The 22,232-nt window shown below is 38.5% G+C and overlaps 2 protein-coding genes across 3 annotated transcripts in view; one reads left to right on the top strand and one right to left on the bottom strand.

The window, feature by feature from the left end:
* The window catches only part of nbeab (neurobeachin b), a 179,904-nt gene that overhangs the window by 117,724 nt on the left and 39,948 nt on the right, over nucleotides 1-22,232 (top strand). For both annotated transcript variants that reach the window (XM_037980314.1, XM_025005976.2), the window contains 2 exons: nucleotides 21,824-21,941; nucleotides 22,032-22,134. In XM_037980314.1, coding sequence (XP_037836242.1) covers nucleotides 21,824-21,941; nucleotides 22,032-22,134 — 221 coding nt within the window. The remainder of the gene's footprint in view (nucleotides 1-21,823; nucleotides 21,942-22,031; nucleotides 22,135-22,232) is intronic.
* On the bottom strand, nucleotides 265-2,523 carry mab21l1 (mab-21-like 1). Its single transcript, XM_017416345.3, has one exon. The coding sequence runs from the start codon at nucleotides 2,129-2,131 to the stop codon at nucleotides 1,052-1,054; it is 1,080 nt and encodes a 359-aa protein (XP_017271834.1). The 5' UTR covers nucleotides 2,132-2,523; the 3' UTR covers nucleotides 265-1,051.

The raw sequence follows: 22,232 nt of genomic DNA, 5'->3' as shown, positions 1-22,232 counted from the left end.
ATTTATAAAGAATCCATACTAGTTTGTAGATCTGGTTTATAATGTTGTATTTGCCCACTGTTACACACTACAAAATTATTAATTTACATCGTTTCTTTATTTTATGATTATTCTGACGGGACTTGCTTTACTAAGTGAGTATTAATAAAACCATAATAGGACACAAGTATAAAACACCTTGTTTTATTAACTCTTTAAATTAGACCAAAGACAGAAATAATAATAATTAAAAAAATCAGATCACAGATGTTATAATCCAGTGTATTTCAAGTGCATTTTTCCAATTAAACTGTAATATATTTATATATACTATATATAGGCTTTCATTTTCTTTTTTTTTTTTTTTATCAGGCCTAAGCATGGAAGAGGACAAACAACTCAAATGTTTTGAATAATTTTAAATAATAATTCAAGTAAACTGATGGAATGTTTTCGATGTAACAAATGTTTTACGCCTATATTCCAAAATGTAAACTTTCAAAACATTTTAAAAAATGTTCATTGAAACAGGTGAGTCAGACTACCACTGATGCAAGTATAAATTAATAACGTTTCTACCAGAAAAATGGGGGAAAAAGTTCAGATTTAAACAGGTGGATCCTATTTACTTGCCACAGAACAACATTCACAATTTCAGACCACTTGATTCACAATCTATGAATGTATTTACAGTATAAAATGTACAGGTGTGTGTCTTTTCTTTTAATCCAAATTATTTTTATATGGGGCTTTATTCTAAAGCATTTTACGAAAAGTGAGATTTGAAAGAAAAGCAAGCACTGCTGTGATGCTCTGAGTCAGTTGTTGGCAATAATTTAAACTCGCTTTAGCCTGTTAACACCTCCTGAAGGTGCACAGGAATAATTCCGATAAATTGTTCTAAGAACTCGTTTTAAAACAGGCTGGGCCAAAAATGTTCAACAACAGAAGACAGTTACATTTCACAAGACTTTGCAGATTGTTTTTGTGTCCGTTCAACAGCTTGTTAGACCTGTTTGACACTTTTTTTTTAAACGATGTGAACAAATATTTTCTTTTTTTTCATTTTACCTCAGAGTTTCTCCAAGCTTTTGGGGTTGGTCAGTATTTCTCTTGCCAGTCGCCAAGTCTGTTTGGCTGCGTTCTCTAGAGCAGAGTGCGGTTTCCCTTGAAACAGGTCTAAATTAGGCAGGAAATAATGCGGGCACCTTCTGCACTGCAAACACGAAATAAGCTGCAATAGAATCCCGTTCAGGCGGTCGCCGAGGCAGTTTTCGTCCCAGTCCGACTCCCGGGGATGTTTCTCACACTCATAGGAAACTAAAGTTTTCATGTGGTAGTTGTTCAGGGGCTGTCCTGGCAGTTCGAGGTGCCGGTCGCGCAGCGCTTTCAGCACCGACAAGCACTTCTTCCTGCATCCGCCCAGCAGGAGCCGGTTCTCGGCCTCGGCGAACTGCAGCACCCAGGCGTCGCTCTCCGCGGAGCTCTGCTTGCCGTTCAGGGAGTAGCACTCTTTGGATAAAAGATTGAATCCCTCCGCTTTGACTTCCGCCACTCGGTTGGGACCGGGCCAGGGGATGTGGGGCAGAGGCCAGTGCGCGGCGCTCCGGGGCCAGATGCCAGTGCATTTGAAAGCCGGGGTGATTTGCACCACGTATCTGTCTCTGATGCGCAGCTTCACTTCGCTCGTGTCAGCGACCATTTTGACAACATCTCTGTAGCTGCACTTATCTACAGCCTGCGCCACCAGTGTCTGAAACCTCGATCGGATCTTGCGCGCTGAGAGGTAGCCGGAGGCTGTGATGAACTCCACCCAGAGGGACATGCTTCTCTTGCGGCCGTCGCTGAGCTTGAGGACGGCGCAGCCCGGGAGAGAGCCGTCATCCACGAAGTTGAACACTCCCATCTGATTCAGATAGAGCACAACCTCAAACTCGGTGGGCGAAATGACCTCCAGTCCTTCGAAGCGGTTATCCATCTCGCTGAGAGAGCTGATGAAGCGGGGCTCCTGCACCTCGACCTCCTTCAGGACATCCGACACCACCTTGCACACCTCCCGGATGGTTTTGGAGATGGCCGCCTTCCGAGACTGACATTTCTCGTTGTAGTATTTGTTGAGATGATACACCAACTTTGCCTGCGCGGCTATCATGTTAGGGCAGAGATCCGGGTTGTACACCGGAGTCTCGCAGTACGCCGAGGGATCCAACGCGGCTGTTTGTACGGGAGCCAATTTTAGAGAAGACGGAAAGCTATCTAAAAAGAAAAAAAAAGTCTATTTATAAAACAGGGATGTGCTCAGAGCACATGCGTAAGAGTCATCACATTCACAGCTGCTGTGCTGCGAACTGCATCGAAGTGCTAAGAGCAAGCTTTGGAAATGATCCGGATGCTGTGATTAAAAGTCCATTTTCACCTCGTTTAATAGGTGGAGGAAAATGCCTTTTATTTTCTTCTCTCTCTCTCTCTGATCGCAGTGCCAGTTAGGAGTCCGCGTAATTGCGCAGAGTGGAGTGTGCCCTCTTTACGCAGACGCCCGGCGTTGCTGTGTTTTACAACAGGGAGAGACACACACACACGCACGCACTCACTTTATTATAAGGGAGGAGTTGAAACCAAGATGTCCAATCGTTGACCAGCGCGTCACCGCAGTTTGTCGGAAACAAATTCATCGCCGGCTGTTATATACAAGGAAAAAGTAAAGGTACTGGTTGTATATCGAGGAGCGGAAGTACACCTACGCCTTTGAGCCGACGAAAAAAAAAACTACGACTTTTATTTTTTTCCTCTGTCTTGGACTTTATCCTCTCTCTTTTTAGCTCGCTGTATTTAATCTTGTATGAAACAGTAGGTGGGTTTAGAATGTTTTAATCGTGTATTCTGATTAAAATGAATATTTGCTAAATCTGTTTTAGCTGCCTTTGTAATTTCACTCATTAAGACACATTAGATACATTTTAATTATACGACGAAATAATTTTTTTAATTCTCTGGCCATTTTTTCATTATTTGAATGTATTGTACAACTTATTTTTCAAAACATATACTAATAAAAAGCAGCCATAATATTGTTTATTTTTTTCTTTCAAAAGTCCTTTCCGGTTTAATGGAAATTATCAAGCAGTCTGAGGAGATACAGGATTTGTTTTTAAAGCTTAACAAAAGCCGTGAGGCGCTTTATTTACAGCCTGGTTCTAACTTACCCGCTGATTTCCATGTTTGTTTAAAAATATCATGTCTGAAACGTTTTTAAGTTATATGCTATTGTACATATTAGAAAGTTCAATTTGTTTGGATTTTTTTTAATTATTATTTTTTGGTTATATCAAAATTTTCACATCAACATTTCTTTTTTATTCTTTACTTTTTAAATAATATCTACTTCATCATCCTCATCATCAATATTGTATTAAGTTTCAACAGTTTTTATCTCCAAATGTTTCCAACAGTTTTATAGATTGAAATGTAAAATGTTTCTTTTTTATCATTCAAAAGTTCCATTTAATTTTATTACTTTAAGGAAAGAAGATAAAACTAAATTTAGTGGTCTGTTAATTATTTCAGTCTAAAAATTATTTTATTAAACATTGGAATATATTATAAGTAATCAAAACATTGTTTTTAATTTGACATTAATATTGTAAAATCTGTTCTATGAATAACAACAAACAACAAACAACTAAAGCAAATAATAGTAACTATGAATATGTAGTTTAGGCAAAAACGAAATTCATTTTAAATAGAAAATGCACTTACAACAATTAGAAATGATATAGCTGAACATTTTATAAGAGTTCTGCGAACCAGAAAAATTAAAAAAATAAATAAATCTTGCATTCACACTTGCACTAAACCTTCTCTGGCTCTCATTGGTGCACTGGCACTCCGTCTTGCATGGTACTGTTCATGCTTTGAAAAAAAAAAACATCAAAAAGAGGATGCTGCATTGATCAGATAAGGAACACAAAGGCGTTTACGCTCATCTTTGCCATAGTCGGAGCTGCATTCGACCAGACATTATGGGGGCAATCTGCTGCTGCTCAGCTCCAGCTCTCACCACGTGGATGTAGCTGAGCAGAGGGGTGGGCTGTGCAGAAGGACCTTGATGGATCGGTGACTCCCATTATCATCACAACCTGTCACGGATACACTGCCAGTAGCAGCTTGGCAAGTCCTAGTGATAATTTTACGCTGTTACCAGGCAGAAATTACAGATTTAAAGTATGAAATCCAATTATGTGATGTGTTAGAAGTTCTAAGAGTTATTTTAAAAATAACTTTGCATTTAGTTTTCTTTACTGAATTGTATTTTGGTCAAATTAAACTGAAGAACTATACATTTTTATTCTCCGTGACATATACATATGGAACATTTATTTAGGATATGGAGCATATCATGGAAGGTTTTCATGTGGTGAGAGGTCGCTAAAAGCCTATTCCCTTCTCAGGTTTTTATAGACTTTTTTTTTTTTTCTATTCTCTCCCACTGTCTGTAGCTCAGCAGGTTTGGTTTTTATTGAAACCAGACTCTCTTTCCAGACTATCATGCTTAAAGTCATACACTGCAGAGTCTAGCTGCACCTCTTGAGTTTGCATTCAAGCCTTTGGCCATCACTATGCGTGATAGAAGGGGGATTTTCACTGAGATTATCACCTCTCATTCTAAAGCATGTGACTGCACAGATCCCGCATTAACTCAACCTGCTCCACAGTCCCATGACTCCAGCAGTTGTCATGTCCAGCCCAAAACGATCCAGACTTCTTACTCATATCTTTGCCACTCCAACATTCTCGTCACTCCATGTACGCTCCTGCTAGGTGGTTGGAGGCCCTTCAGTGTGATGAATGGGATTGTGATTCCAGCACAAGCCTATTTCTGAAGCAGAAAGATACATTCATGTATGTGTAAATCAATACAAAGACGTCTACTTTCTCTAATTTTGCATGATCATGTGACCCTGTTTTGAAGGCCTCTTTGTTTTCAGAGCATTCCTCTACACTTATTCATTTTTTCCCCTTTCTTGTAGTAAAACCGATCATTCTGCTGACACGGACATGCATACTGTAGGTTCAATATCTTTGACGAAAGAAATGTTTTTTGATAAAGACCTTCAACTTTAAAATTGTTGGGGGGTTTTCTGTAGAGAACCAAATGCTAGAAAATCTTTAAAAAAACAACTTTATGATCAATAATATTATGTTCATTTGTCATAAAAAGCCTTCATGTGTTACTGTTTTTCATCTTTATATTCAATTAGTATAGTTTTAAATAAAAAAAGTATGCAATCATTTAACATTTCAATATCTTCTATGACCTTGTGACTCCATAAATATTGTAAGGCTGAAGATTTACCTAATCCTTAAGCTGGATCAAGTCATCTGTGGTCAGCAATCTTATAATTATAGATGATATTTTTTTGTTACCAGTGAAATGGCAGTGTAATTACATATAACGTTTCATAATTGTAATAATCCTATTACACAAGAACAAATAAAGCCAGACATCTGCTTTTTTAAATTAAATTTTTGGTGTCATAGAGACCCTCAAGCCATCTTCAAAGCGACTTTACCAGTGAGCCTCTAAGTTAATGTGCAGATTAGTCCAAGTGGACCTAATCGGATGACATATGTCTGTATAAATCAGATTTAAAGGAGTGACACTTTAGAAATGTGACATCAATGGCACTCAAACTGTGCAAAATAATATTCTCGTGGGATAACCACTCGCTTTAACATATTTTCTGTGATTTCGTTTGCTATAAAATTAAATTGTCATTGAGATTTTTATTAATGGACCATTATTATTCCAGGCAATATGGTGTCTCTGTAGGAGGCCAGCTAATTTTGGGGCCTGGAGCCTCACTGTGGACCCCCTTTGGGTTGTGTCCATTTATTTATTTTCATCTCTGCTGTGTTTCAGCAATCTCATTTGGATAAGTCAGAAAGCTGCATCACATTGTTCGAGGTTGTTCATATCATCAAGCTCCTGGCAGATGTTTTTTGGGGAAAGAGTTGAAGAAAAGTGTAAATTATGAAATTTAATTGATTGTCTCATTTTCATTTGCCCCTTCACCCCTCCCCTTTGCAATATGGTACGCTTGTCAGCCTTGGTGATAAATTGCATGCATGTATTTGCATGAGTTTAGCATGAATACAATTTAGTTTTGTTTGTCAAAGTAACAATCCAGAAAATGTGTGGATGTATCACATAAGAAAAATTCTGTCTAACTTGGCATTTAGTGCAGCTTTTCGGCAGGGATCTGTTGTAGTTCTTTGCACTCACTCATATTAGCAGAAGGTTTATCATTACTTTCTTGGTGTTTTACATGTTTTGTGAACAGAAACAGCTATGCTTTGTTTTCTTTTTTGTTACTTAAAAAACGGAGATGACTATAATTACGGAGTTGACCATTTTTGTCAACATAATTTTTTACTTTTTTGTGGTTGATTTATTTAGTTTCTTTCCTTCTAATGTTATAATATTTTAGTTTTTAGGTTTTTTAACCACATTTGCCCTTAAAGGCACTAAATAAATAATTCAGCGAATAAACTGTGATTTATCTTAATCTTTGCAAAGTGTCTACCATCTAAAAGTGGGCGATATAATCATCTGCCTACTGACCCCCAGATGCTCTTAAAAGGAGGTCTCCTCATTGCTTGTTCTTGATAAATAATTTCATGTCTCAGACTACCTGAACATAATTCTCACCTACATGGCATGTGGTCTTAAAGTAAGAATACTCTTGGACAACAAATAAAGTAACAAAAAGAACTGAGAGTATATTGTTAGTCTATAACTGGAATAAAACACTGTTAGGATAGCCTGCACTGAAATTAGGTGATGTTGCCTAAATAAGGAATGAAGGGTTCATAATTGCCAGTCTTGGAGATCTGAGGTGCGGGGTGCCAACTGTCAGAGCAGGGCTAATGATGACAAATGTCTCTCTATGCAGATTGCTGCAGCAGCACAAGTGTGCAGCTGAGACGGAAGAAGAAAAGGAAATGTAAAGGGCCTAACGAGGAAAAGCTTGTTTGCACATATTTATTGACCTACATGGAAGAAAACTTCCTTTACTGATGTGCTGCCTTTGAAAACACAAAACTTGATGCTATTTAAAGCTACAAAACCTTAACCATGCATATAAATCATATTAATATTTGTAAGAAAGACTTTAATTTATGTAATTAACAACACAAAGAAACTAAAGCTTAATATTTATTTTATTTCAATATGATTGTTTAATTCTTAAAAATATTACCTGCATTTTTAGCCAAACAACCCGTAAGCTTTTTTCCTTAGAAACGTTCTTTAGTTTATTATTTGGTGACTATTGTGCAATGTGGGAAAGTGTTTGCATGCCTTGTTTTTGTGGCTTATGTGAAACAAGCTGGTTCTGGTTAACACAGCCAAACTGTTGTTGGTTGCTTTTCTTTTTTTCCGTAAAAGTCTGCTTGATTTTTAACCACCTTTCTAGTAAAGAGCCATAAATCTGATTTCACTTACTGTGACGTAAAGACATGCTAATAAAAGAGCAAACTCGGAGTGCTGCATGGCCAGCTTTCCCCAATTTGTTGCATGAATGGCTTTTGAAAGTGGGTCCCCTCGTTGTACAAAAGGAGTCTCGTCTTTGTTTGGTTTCGCCCCATCTGTGTCATCTGGTGGTCTTTGCAAAAGGGTGGTGTCTCAGGGTGCTCCCCAGCGGCGTTGCCAGTTGTTTTATGGACTCGCTGGTGTGGTGCAGGGAGTTCATAAGTTGGCTGGCCCATTGTGAGCTGAGCCCAGCTGACACGTGTGAATTGACTCCAGCATATTGACAGATCATTTCCATTAATGAATTGGAGGAGTTTGTCTTGTTTCACTCTGTGATTTACACCCTTATACCGCATCATCCTCTGAGCTCAGGGTTAACTAATAACCCTCTAAATGACTCAGCTTTAACTTTTACATGGAAGCCATTTGTTTGCTAGCTTTACAGGATTCAAAATACTTTCTGTAATGTTTATACAATTTGTGTTTCATGTTTTAACTCCAAATATGTGCGTGTTTGTAGTCATGAGTCACAAGTCCAAAGATAATTTTGCAGATTAAGATTTTCCAAATTTGGGATTTTACAGTTCATAAAGTAGCATTCTATTATCTAGAAAGCATTTTAAATACAAGGTAAAACATTTAGGTTTGTTTTAAAAAATAAAGTGAACTACAAGACATTACCAGCCTCCATTAAAGAAGCACAAAGTTTATATGTATCAGGTGGCCAGCAGTTTTCTGTGGGAGTTTGAGGGTGTTTCATGGTTTGATATTTAATTGCTTTTGTTTGTAACCACTAGTGTCTCATCAGATCTGCCCTGATCGTCCCATGGCAACCATCCAGCTTGTTCAAAGCACAGCCATACACAGCTGATAGTGCTGGCCTCAGTCTGGCCTGTCACCCCTTCCATTGCTGCCACATGGAAGCCACATTTGCTTGCCACCATTTTATCCCGCTGTCACCCTCCGTTCAAAAGCGAGAGAAAAGAGGGGGACAGTGAAAAGAAAAGGAGGGGGAAAGTAAGGCTCACCCTCAGCGGATGCTAGACAAAGATGGCAGCAGAGACATTTTGTCTACTTCCATTAGTTCTGGTTGTGGTGAGCTGTGCTGAATATTAGCCTGTTACTAGCAAAGACCACATATTGTGGAGCACAGACGGGGAGTGTGTCACAATCAAATCTTCCTCATTTCCATCATCTCAACCTAAAAAGTGGGACATATGGGGCCAGATGCCAATTGCTTATTTTATATGGTAATTTGCATCCTTTAAACTGTGTTACATGGTAGGTGTGACAAACTTTATCACACTAATTTACATAAATTTTCCTAATAAAGTGAAACATTTTTAGAGCTTTTCTGATTACAAAAGCTTATGTGATGTGCTTTATTAAAAAAATAACTATATAAACTACTTTGCTTTCAGTTTTGTGTATTAGTATTGTTTTGACAATATGTCACATTGGGCTACACTCAGAAGCATTTTAAATCAGGGCTGTCATTTCTCCGAGTATCTGCTATCTGTCAGCTTAAATTGGGACCCTTCTAAAAATCACCTCATAAATCTGTTTTTGTTTTTTCTTTTTTTTATGTTAGATCTTTGTTCTAATGCATTCAAGTGAAAGACAGTCGGGTATATTTGCTCATGCCTCTGATGAACTTGATTGTTTTCTGATGTTTGTGTTGAAAATGGCATTTTAAACACCTCCAAAACTCTTTTTTTTTGAAGTTCTGCCAAAACAGACACTTCATCTGTTCTTTCACTCTGGAACCAATTCTTTTGTTTTTCTAAATAACATTCACACAGGGAGCCCCAGATTGCTGCCCCGGTGTGTGTGAGTGGAGATGTATCTGAATGTTGCTTTGTCCTGCTGGGCTTTCATCTGTTGGACTCATTATAGTTGTCATCTCACTGGGCTCTATTAGAGAAATTTGGGAGATGGGGTCCCTATGAAAGAGTCACGGCGGGCGAAGAAGTGCTGATGCGCAGGTTCCTGCCTCCAGGCTTTCACCTGCTCCTGAACAGCCCCAAGGCACAAAAAAACAGGCTTCCCTGGTCAGCCGATGAAAGATTGAAGAGTGAAAGTCGTAAGTTTCTTTGTGGTACCTAAAGTGAACTGGTCCTGGAACTGATGGTGAGACAAAAAAAAAGAGTTTTAATGATGTGAATTTTATGGAATATTTTTCTAATGATTAAGAAAAACATGCCAAAAAGGGAGATGAAAGTACCGAAAAAATGGATGAAGTTGTGCCGTTCTACCTTGTTAAATTTCAAATGATTTTATTAGTGTCAGTTCTGTGGTCTTGGCAGGGCTTTGGATGCATTTGAGCAGGGAGTTTCGGCAGCAGGGTGAGAGCATGTCGGCTGTTGACACCATCTAACGAAGGGAGGATTAGGAGTTTACAGAGGCAGTAATATGATAGGTCAAAAAGAGGAGGCACTCCTCTGCAGCACTTGGCTCTGTAATGAATGATTGACTGGAAAAGGGGAAGCTGCCACTCGCTGGCTGAGTGCTCATCTTGACGCCTGCCGCACCGCTCCACGGCTTCCCTTGATCACGTTTCGCTGCTCCCTTCTCATCTAAGGCACCAGTCTGCAGGGAAAAGCAGCTTTTCCCTCTTATTTTTCTCTCTAATTTACACATTTAAGACATTTTTGTTTGCTTATTTCAATTCCTTTTTTGTCAGTGAGCCTCTCTCTATCAGTCTTACTTGCAGACCTGAAACCAGCCCCCTATACCCCCCCTCCACTCCTTCACACACACACACACACACACACACACACACACACACACACACACACACTGCTTCACATACAACCTTCCCTTTCTCTTCTGTTTGCCTCAAGGCAATGAACTAATTTCAGGTTCCATAATTGCTGTGTGTTGTACACCTGTCTGCTATTAATTCTCCCGTCTCTTATTCTTTTTCTTAATGAGGTATTATTGTAATTATTGTCATTATGCTGTTTTTTATAATTAACTTGATTAATGTTGTTGCTGTGGAGCTATTTATTCTCCATAATGAGTGTAAATGTGTTGGGAACTTCTACAGCCACTAATAGTCCTCTGGTTATAAGTCAACTCAATCTTTCATCCACTCGTCCTCCAAACTCAGAGTTCCCGCCTAGAGCAGAGTTTATCTTGGATAAGAGAAGAACTGAGCAGCCTGGTCAGCACTGAATAGAACCCTGCTTGTAGCCACTTTAAGACCATTACAGCAGTGAAAAACTTTACAATGGGCAGCACAGCGCTTTGTTTCAGCCTGTCACAAGCACCCTGTGAAAATCAAATAGTGCTTTTCTCTAAATGAGAAGGTGAGAAAGGGTTTGCCCACACTCCCATCTTTGAAAAATGTGTTTGTGTTAAGAAAAAAAGAAGTATTCAGTGACATGAGTTTGAATGTTATTGTTAAGAAGGCAAACTACTGGAAGGAATGTTAAAGAAAATCTCAGCTGAATGAATAATGAATTTTTTTTTCTTAGTGGCTCTCAATCCAATTAGGAGTTTAATAAGGGTCATGCATAGGGACTTCACGCTGCAGGTTGGTTTCTTTAGAGGGGCAACTGAAGAAAAGGGCAAAGTTGAGCCTCCTAAAGGTCCTGATAGAGGGCTGCTCTCTTTAATGTGTGGTGAGGGGTCTTGTGCCCTGGTGAGGCATTTAAACTGTTTGGGAAAGACAGATGATCTTTTTCCGTAATTCTGGAAACCAAGTTGTGGAATAGCCTGACACTGTGACTGCTGTTTTCTCAGGTGGTAACAATTATGTGATCTGTTCCTGTCTCATGTGTTGTCTAATAAAATATAACTGTAATTTTGATTGAGCGATTTAATTTGATCAAAATTCCACAACTCCCTCAGTAGTTCTTACTATTAAAAATAACTTTGTCTTGATCCCATAAAATAAAATAATTATAATAAATTATAGATAAAGAAATAAAGTTGGTGATAAATAATGATAAACATTCCTGGAAATATTTCAACTTGTAAGAGAGTTAATATGCACAAAAATTTTAAAGGGACAGAAGTTTATCCTTAATACACTATTAGACAGAAAATGTCTAGGAGGGCCCTCAAAGTGGACTTATGAAGCCTTTGTGTGTTTGTTCACATGCTGCTCTGCTTTGAGCATCTGACAGCCATTTAACTCCACACGACCTGGTTCTCAAGTGCCATCATTTTAGCACTCTTGAATCCTGTTAGGAGCCATAATTACAATTCATGCACCCCCCCGCACTTCTTTGAAGAGGCATTGAGAGAGGAAACAAACACTGGCAATAGGAGACCTTTACTGATGTGTCAGCAAACTGCCACACAAAGACTTATACAATATGCAGATCAGGTAAAAAAAAAAAAAAGATGAAACTTTGATTTAGAAAATGTCAAATATTGTGAAATGTGTGTAAGTTTTTTAAAAAAAGGAAATGGATTTCTCATAAACCATTAGAAATGTGCTTTTAGCAGGATCTATCTTAAAATGTCATTCTTTTAAGTGTACAGGCAACTTGTGAGTTGTGGCACATTTGAGCTGAAACACAATCAATATTTTTTCAAAGAGAAAGAAGAAAAGGGTGCGAGTAATGTGTAATAGGTTCTTTAGTAATTTCTGAGTTTTCATAGCTTAATCCGTTCTGAAAAGCTCTGGAGAAGAAAGGCTGCAAATGGCCCTCAGTATTAATTTGATGTGACTTCTGTACAATAAGGCTTCTGGATCCCAGAAGCCCATTTTCTGGCTTACCTTTTTTCATCATCCGCAGCCTTTGGAAGTTCTGCCTAAATGTTTCATGAAACTAAGGCTGTAAGCCTCTTTGGTATTCTGTCTTTATAACGCCTGGTTTAAGACTATTATTACACTGTGTTCAAGGCTAGGAATGCATACAAACAATGGAGCTGTCTCTCTATTGTGGAACATTCAAATTAATTTGGAACCATTGGGAGAGCATTTTTATTAAAACACAAGTTTGCTATGGCTCGTTTAATTTCTGTGGCTCAGATTTTTACAAATGCAAATCATTATCATCATATCAGTTTATTATCTTAATAATGTTTTGCACATTTGTTACAAATCAGAAGCCAGTTTTGTCTTTCTTTTTTCATCTTCTTAAATAAAATGAATTTAGCTTATGAATTGTTTTCTTCTTTTTCTGCAAACAGGTAAAGTTCGCAAAATATTTTAGTATCAGGATCATGCAGTAGTGTGTGCCACTAGGGTCCTGCTCAGTTTGTGTTGTGGATGCTTTATAACACATTCTCTTACTTTAATTGGTTGTTTATATACTCTTAAGACCTTTTTTGTCTGAATAACCAAAACTGCGCTATATTTTGTATATCCTTTGTTCACACCAGATTTATGAACCCCAATAAGGAATACACTGGGTGGGTCAGTGACCCTGGAGGAAACAGCTTGCATTAATATGGTATAATCCAGTGTAATTAGTCAAATTACAGCACGCCAAGCAGCTTGTGAGAGGCTGTTGGATTTGGCAGGCGCACAAGAGGGCCTGGAGTCCCACTGGACAAGAGAGAGCCCACAAAGCTGTGTAAAGCCACTCCACTTATACGTCATTCAGTCCATATCTTTTCCATTTTTTGCCTTTAATCTTTTTGTCTTGACAAGTCGTTGTCAGGTTGCAATGTTTGTTTTTGCATTTTCTCTCATTCCACCCAGGTTTCTTAGTCTTTTACCTGTCTGCAAGGATAGGTCGAGATTATAAAGGGGTCTCATAACATAGAACTACATAAAATCAGAGAAATTATATACACGCTGTAATCCTTTTTGTGAATCTTGTGTGATATATGCTAACTAGTGCCTCTTAGAACCACACAGACAGTTAAAACTGTACCTCATATGGTTGGATTAGCATTGGTTAAAGGACTTCAACTATATAATTACATGAGGATAAAGTACAAATTATCTAGTGCACTCAACAACCAGATTATCAGTTCAAGCCACACTCAGCCTACAGGGGTGAGCCTGGATAACAAAAGACTCTCATTAGCATAAATTTACAAGACCTCTCGTTCACAGAAGCTGGTAAGAACCTGTTCCACCTTTCCTTTGGCCCTGAATGGCTTGTTGTGCTTTTGGCAATGACAGATAAGTCAGGGTAATTCTACTTTATGCCTGAAAAAAATGCTCCAGATTTTGGCTTCACCCTGAAGGTGTCACCTACAATAATCCTCAAACCATGTCCAGAAGAAAGGGCGCTGTGTGTTTTCCAGATGATATACTGCCAATGACAGAAAGAATTATACGAAGGAGGACGAATCTGTAACGTGTTATTAGGCAATTCCCTCTGAATAACAGGGATAAAAGGATAATGGATGAGGGTGTCATTATTACCTTGGTTCCAAAGGAAGCACCAAACCAAAAGGTTGAGAGACAAGATAAATTGAAGACGAGTGAAGCGCTCATTGCTCATCAGACCTTCTCGTAAAAACACTTGCTCTTTTTGTCCCTCTCCTCCTCTCTGGCTTTCCATCCTTGTCTCATTTTTTTTCTCCTTCTCTGTCTGTTACTCTCAACCCCTTTTCCTCCCACACATGACTTAAAATAAGAAGGAAAAAGTGTGTTTTAAAATGATCAGCTTGGCAGTTTCAGCAGCAGCCAGCGGAAGCTGGTACTCAGGCCAGGAGGATTTCAGTCATCTTAAGGCTGACAAGTCCCTGAATACATCCCATTAGGAAAAGCTTTCTGAAAAACCCCAAACACCAAATGATGGCATTCCTTCTTTCAAGCTTCGTGATGACAAGATTTTCAGTTATCAGTTGACATGCTGACTGTGTATGTTTGTGTATGTGGCTGTGGATGGGTCATCACTTGTCTAAGTTCAATAACCTATAAGTTAGTTTTATTTCTTTGATCATAGTGTACTCATATGCAAAGATGCAATTATTCTTACAATTACATAGATTGCAGTTTCATATTTAGATATTTTATCATTAATAGTACTGATACAAAATGGTGTAACTTAGGTTTGAATACAATTTTAGAGAATTTTCTGCTTAAAAAAAGGTGAGAAATGTTCTGAGTTGATGATCCAAAGTTTTTGAATATCAAAATGTAAGCCACAACAAAAATGAATTTTACAATATTTTTGAATCATTCTCTTTCTTTGCAATTTTATTCTAAATTGCACAAAAAGGGCCTGATTTTTTTATACTTATGTGGAAACAACATTTGTAGATGAAGACATTCTTAGCTTCTTAGCTTGTCCGCCAGCTTTTCCTTCTGTCTCATTTTTGTGAGTGTCACATCTAATGAATACTTTGAAGGATTGTTTTTAAAGTTTTTAGAATGCTTAATTTGCACTTTGGAAGAAAATTTTTAGATTTTATTTTGTCACCAAATATACTTAATTGGCAATAACTGAAAATGTCCTTCACTTATTGTGACATCATTTCACATGTTTTAATAAAACAAATAAGTTGAGTGGCAACATTTGTTTTTTTATACAAAGGAAGCAAAGTTCAACTTAACAGAGACATAATTTAATGCTCTGCAAAAATACCTAAACAGCCAGTATCGACAGTAAGATGCAAACAGAGGGTAGATTATGACAGTAATTTACATTTGGTTGGAATTGATGAGGGGATATCAGTCTGAGAGTGCATCTTAAACATTGATTATATAGATTTTCTGTACTGCTGAGTTGTATTTTTTGAAAGACTCCTGCACAGTTTATCTGGATCTGATTTGTTGCATGAATATGAATACATTAAAAATCTGTTAGACTTTTTTATATTTCTTACTGCATATGATTCAAAAGTCAGGATAAACATATGATGCAACTTTGTTTGGTCAGTGCATGCTTGGTGTTCAAGTTCAGAGTTGAAGAAATAAAAACAATTTTATTTCAGCACACTAAAAACACAATTATACAGTCACTGACTATTTTATTAGGACCAGCTGTTTAATTGCTTGTTAACACAAATGGCTAATCAGCCAATCACATGTCAACAAGTCAATGCATTTACACATCTAAATGTGGTGAAGACGACTTGCTGAAGTTCAAACTGGACATCAGAGTGGGAAAGAAAGGGGATTTAAATTACTTTGAAAGTGGTGTGGTTGTTGTTCTGAGTTTTTCAGAAATTGCTGATCTACTAGAATTTTCACACTCAACCATTTCAAGGGTTTACAGAGAGAAATTATCCAGTGAGCTGCAGCTGTGTGGACAAAAGTGTCTGGTTGCTGTCAGAAGTCAGAGGAGAATAGGTAGACTGGTTTGAGGTAATAAAAAAGTGACAGTAGCTCAAATCACCCATCATTCCAAACAAGGAATGCAGAATACCATCTCTGAACGCACCACACATCCAACCTTGAAGCAGATCAGCTACAGCAGCAAGAGACCACACTGGGTGCCACTCTTGTCAGCTAAGAACAGAAAACTGAAGCTACAATTTGCAAAGGCTCACCAAAAATTGGACTATAAGGGACTAGGAAAACATTGCCCAGTTTGTTTAGTCTGGATTCACTGAACTCCAGTAGCCTCCACACTCACCAGATCTCAATCCAGTTGAGCACCTTTGGGATCTGGTGGAGCAGGAGACTCTCATCATGGATGTTGAGCTGACAAATCTGCAGCAACTGTGCACTGCTATCATGCCAATATGGACCAAAATCTCTAAGGAATATTTCCAACCCCAAGTTGAATATATGCCACAAAGAATTAAGACAGTTCTGAAGGCAAGAGGAGGTCCAACCCAGTACTACCAAGGTGTACCTAATAAAGTGGCCAGCAAATGTCTTTAAATTAATGGTTTTTATAGACACAATGCAAACTTTATTGTATTCTACCTTAAATAAATAATACACTATAGATATTAGGAAAATGAAAAAGTATTTTTTAAGTTTTTGTTTGCTTTTTCTTCTTAAAACGTGTCTATCATTTATTTTTACAGTTTAAAATGTCCCATTGAAATTAAATATCTCCTTGGCCAAAATGGGAGCAAAACATACAGCAAATTTATCACAAAATAACATTACAAAGTGCTCATCATATACAAGTGAACATCTTCAGGAATATTGTAGCTTAATTCCAGACTTCACAAATTTAAGTTTACTTTTTTCTTTATCTGTATTTTCTTACTTGGAGCTATATGCAGTATTTTACCATAAACAGAAACTTTACTGTTTAAGAAGAGGTTGCACATTAGACAAACAGCTCCTCCCACCTGTCCTACCATGGCAGTGTTGAGGACAGAGCCTCGAGGCTTACTAATGTGCGTGAAATACTTTCTCTGACATGAATGTTATTGACAAACCTGGCTGGACATTTGGGGCAGTGAACTGTCAGTATATTTAATGCATATTCATTTCCTTTATCCCACTGGTCTTGCCAGAGCACTCGAGCTGTGTCATCTTGCCACACTCCAGCTACCACCCAAATGTATAGTGACACTGATTATGCAAATCTGTATCTTGTTTTCCCCCAATACCTGCATTAGGAGTCTGCTACATTATTGAAGTTGAGACGCATGCCTCTCAGAGTGGAGCCAAGTGGAAATCTGGAGAAATCTTTTACATTTTTTTCTCACAACAGTTGTCACATTAAGGGGGAATCAGATGAGAAATATCCTTTGATGTTTAGGCATACATTATAAATCTTTGCAGGGCGTGAAAAGGATTAAAGTGTAAATGAAACAGTGGATCTGAGCCTGTTTTGGTCACAAAGTTAAGTTTTCTCTCTGCGTGGCTTTGCAAAGTTAAAAGTACTCGTATTAGTTTCATTTCACAGTGTGTGGGCACATCTGAGTTGTTTGAAGAAATACATAAACTACGTTTAGCCTTTTTATTTTTTTAGGGACAGGTTGCACAAGTTATAGGTAATTCAAGGAAGAGAAATGTAGTGTGAAATGTTTTGTTTAATGTTCAAACCTACCTAAATAAATTATTTTTATCAACCAACCTTCAAAAGGCAAAGGCAGCAAATAATATTGTTTTTGCCCATTTCTCTGTGTTACCAAAATATCTTATTAATAACTGGGAAAAATGTTTTATGAAATTTGCAGAAATGAATCATTGACCGTACACCTACACATGATTACCTTTTGGAGTCAATGCAGTTCAAGATGGCTGCCACAGCCATCTGACCTAAAAAAATCCCACAAAAATGGCTATTACTCAGTTTTACAGACACAAATACAAAAATTTAGTGTGGTAGCAACTGAAAGCCATTTACAACACATAGTCTGAGCATGGCAACTCTATCATATCTCAACATAAGAGGATCTTAGTCTAAATATCTGGCATGAAAAGCAATGGGAGATATGCATTCCTTCAAGGAATACTAGGCCTTTAATTTGTGACGCAATTCACCATGTTGTCCTTGCTTGACAATATTCTTTCATTTTCCTCTGTGCTGTTCTCTGCCCTCCCTGTTACCAGGCTTTATGTTTTCTCTTTGGCTTCCCTGATTGCTCAACCTTTTCACAGATTTGGCCCATATTGCCCGGGGTCAGCATTTGAATACAGTATAGCAGTGTGTGCTGATCCTCCAAATTGCCATGTGTGAAATCCATCCCACTGGCTCCTGGGGGAGTAGTCATATCACTCAAAATGAAACAGCCCCCATATCCTCCCCTTATTCTTCCACTTCACTGTTCTCTTTGGCCGCCTGGGACTGTGCAGTTGTGAAGCTTTATAGTGGAAGCCTATTAGACAAATCGGAGAAGAATGCAGCAGAGGTGCTGTGATACCAGGTTGTCAGTGTGCTCCACAGTCTCATATAAATATATCAGTCATGCTGGCTTGGAGTTCTCGCTGAATTATATTAGTTTCCTATTTTGGTATAAATGCAGTGAAGGGGATTGCATTGTTCCATGTGGGAGAAAATTGCATCAGGTTTTAGAAAGAATGCTTCGTTAGATTTATTAATAACATCTGTCATTGTGTCTCTGTCAATATAATGGTAAAGCTATTTCGGAAGTCAAATATGATTAGAATCCATTTCCATGCATAAAGTGGCATCCATTGGCTTATAAGCAAGATGTGCTCCATTTAAGCATCTGCACATTATTATATACGAATTTCAGCCTAAACACCAGTGTCACCTGTGCCTCTCCTCATCTTCACTGTCACAATATTTCACATTTTTCTCCAATAGTGTTCTACAGCCTGTCAAATCAAGGAAAAAAGAAAAGAGAAATAACACAGAGAGAGAACCGACATGTTAAATTGCATTATGGCTAATATAATGGAGAGGTGTGTCCCCCTGCAGCTGGCAGAGCAGCGCATGCGCCTGTGTCTTCTAATGAGCCTAGCATTCAGGGACCTGTGTGGAAACAAAAGGCTGTGCTTGTCTACCATACCAGATCCCTTCACCCACCCTCTTCCTGCTCCCCCAGCACTGAGCGTGACAGACCAAGAGCAGAGCGCCGGTCCCTTCCTGGTGGTGTGATTAGATTGGGGCCGAAGTCTCCAGCTGGCAGGCCTGTCTGTGACTGGAGGCGGCCGTCCCCAGCGCTTGTCACTGCCTGACACCTCTGACAGGCAGGGGACAGCTTCAGCAGACAGGTTCATTAAATGGCATTTTTTACAGCTGGGCCTCTAAAAATGAGGGCTGGGCTTTGTCAAATCCCCAAGTCTACAGGGGCCCCTGCATGTTAGTTTAGACCAAAGCTTTGTTGTTATGACAATTTTTTTTTTTTTTTTTTGATCTGGGCCGTTTGAAATAAGCTTTTTTTTCCCTCCTCTTTAGCCTCCCTTTTGTTGACAGCAGGCCCTTTGGCCTGTACTTTGTCACAGCACCAAGCTGTTCAGATTAGCTGAGTGTCAAGAAAAAGCAAGTGCTAAAATATTATATTGATAATCAATTCAGTGCTGCAAAGCTGCAAGTGTTTCTAGAAATTTCTCATGTCTAAAGAATTTGCAAAGCAGTGTTTTATAGACAACTACAAACTCTTTGTTTTACTCCCTGGGTTGTTATAAGTACATGCTAATATTAAAGTAGAGTAGACAATTGTATGTTGATACTTGCTGAAGTTCTATCCATGCATGAGGTCATATTGCAATATCCTGCATGATCCGTTAGCGCTTGGAGTATGTGTTGTGAATGACTGTCAGTTACTACCACTCCAAAGTTTAGCTCAGTAAACTGAGATGGAGCCACTTTTGTGTGGGTAAAGGTCAGTTACCTCTGGAAGCCATCTTGAATCCAGTTGACTCTAAAAGTTAATTAGTTGTTGATATCAGCGCCATAAATATTTTCTGAAAGTTTCATTAAGATCTGTCATGGGGTTCATAAGATATTTTGCTAACACTTAAGACAAACAGACACAGGCAAAAACATAATCGCTTTCACCTGCAGCAGTGGGCGAAATGGTGAAGTAGGACAATTAATAGACTGCTTCAAATCACAAACAACTCAGAGTCTCTAGACATCAAACAGCTTGCCACTCTACTGATGGAGTAAATTGTTGTGGCCTCTGAATGATTGCACATCTGTGTGCCTTCAGCACCGCATTCAGAAATCTGCTTCCCGAACATCTGGTTGCAAAGTGGAAGCAGGAAAAAAAGCTGCCCTACCTCCTAGAGAGATGCTGCTGACCCTCAGCACTACGCCTGCTGCTCCACAGCCATCCCTCCATCTCACTTCCCCTTCTCTCTGTCTCTCCTCCTTTCTGCCTGCTGCCTCCTCAGGGCTGTGCTGTCTCTATGACAACTGTTTGAGGGAGGGGGTTGCAGAGGTGTCAAGCAGGGGCATTACTAGTAAGAAGAGCACCAGAGATGCTGTGCTGCACATCCAGCATCTCTACCTAATCCAATTTTAATTGAGCTCCAGAGATTTTGGCTGTGGCACGGAGGTCGGGCACGAGCTATTCCACGGAGAAATTAAGGCGGCCCAGCTCATGCTGCACTCTTCCAGCCTGTCACTATTTTAAATGAGCATTAGCATCAGACCTAACCCAACGTACCATCCTACTTTGCTTCTTTTCCTCCCTGCCCACTCCACTTCAGTCACACACACTCCCACACACACTTACTGATGTGCTTTAAAATCTTACACTTTTACTGCCATATTACATCTTTATTCTCTTACATACTTTTCTCTGAACTGCACCTATGAGTGATTATAACCTGGGGAGTTGATGACGTTTCTCCACGGCTCATGCTGTTGGACACAATTGTTCAGTGAGATGGAAGGAAGGGGAAAAGGTGTGTGAGAAGAATCATTCTCACCTTTCAGAACAATTGTCTTGATTTTCTGGATGTGGACCTTTTGTCCCAGCAGTGCTCCATACACTAATGATTTCTTGTCTTCTCTCACCTTTTGTTGACATGATGTGCTTTTTTTATTGATTATTTATGAGTCACTGACCCAGGGGGATATTTCTTTGACCACTTTCTTTTGTTACAGCAAAGACAAAGAGAAAAAATGTGAAGGTGAATCTGTTGACACATTTTGTTAAAACATGCCTTGAGATATGTTATAATGTCTAATTCTATGTTGTTGGTTGAAATGAATGAACAAGCTAGCAGTGATGAGAGGATCACGCTGGTTTCACTAAGATCCAATTACCTTGTGGTCCTTGGCAATGGTAGTCTTTAGACTAAGTTAGGAATTGTTTTTAGTAGCCTAAAGAGAAAAGAAATCCTCTTGACAGTTTGAATCACAGCTGGGATGAGTAAACTAGGACACTGTTCAGTGTCTTGAAAAAATTTGCAACATCTTCATTTTTTTAAATAAAAAAAAAAACATCTGCTGAACAAACTGATTGCTCTTCTTTACTTGTTTACTTGAGATTTATTTTACTGTCTGTGCTTTTATGCAGTTTTGAAAACAGTTGACTCACATATTTCTTCAGTGCCTAAATAACAACACAGCTGAGGTTTGCTTTAATTCAGTTCTGTTTGGTTTATTCTTATGGTGTCAGTTTACAACAAAAGGTACTAAACATAAAAACAAACATGTCCAGTTTGAATGGAATTCATTCAATTTTGTTTTTAATAAAATTTAATTCAATTACTCTAATTCATTCAAATTACGGCTCTGTCCATTGCAGTTAGATTCACATTTAAATCCAGTTTTCAATACATTTCAGAACAATTACATTCCTTAAATATAAAATGCTGTTTGAAAAATGTAAAGAAAAAAGTTATCTACATATGAAATTCTGCAGATTGCATTAAATCCTCACTTTTACTTGTACTTCATTTTAATAAATCCTAATAAGACTTGTTTATTTCAGTTATGTTTCCTGTTTTAAGAACAACAGTGCAGAAGTGCACAATCTCTTTATTAGAATTCATTTAATGCAGCAATTAGAAAAGCCTTAATGACTAGAAGTCTTTTTCCTCTTTGACACCTATTTCAGGTCTTGGCATACACTGAGGGGTTACATGGGAAGTGGATGTTCAGTGAGATCCGAGCTGTCTTCTCCAGACGGTACCTTCTGCAGAACACTGCAGTGGAAGTCTTTATGGCTAATAGAAGTATGTAACGCACCAACTGAAGTGTTTATTTTTTGAGTGCTTTTGTTTTCTCATTTTTTTCCATTATGTCTTACCCCTCGCTGTCTGCAGCATCTGTTATGTTCAACTTTCCTGACCAGGCCACAGTAAAGAAAGTGGTCTACTGCCTCCCTCGAGTGGGAGTGGGCACCAGCTATGGCCTTCCTCAAGCCAGGTGGGTCAAAAGATACCAAGGAAAAAAAAATCTGAATAGCCTTGTTGGATATCTACTGTAATTCACATCTGGCCACAGTAACATCAGCAGTGTTGTGT

Source organism: Kryptolebias marmoratus, linkage group LG2, assembly GCF_001649575.2.
Source record: "Kryptolebias marmoratus isolate JLee-2015 linkage group LG2, ASM164957v2, whole genome shotgun sequence".
In the NCBI taxonomy this organism is placed as follows: Eukaryota; Metazoa; Chordata; class Actinopteri; order Cyprinodontiformes; family Rivulidae; genus Kryptolebias; species Kryptolebias marmoratus.
This window is presented reverse-complemented; position numbering and strand designations above follow the sequence as displayed.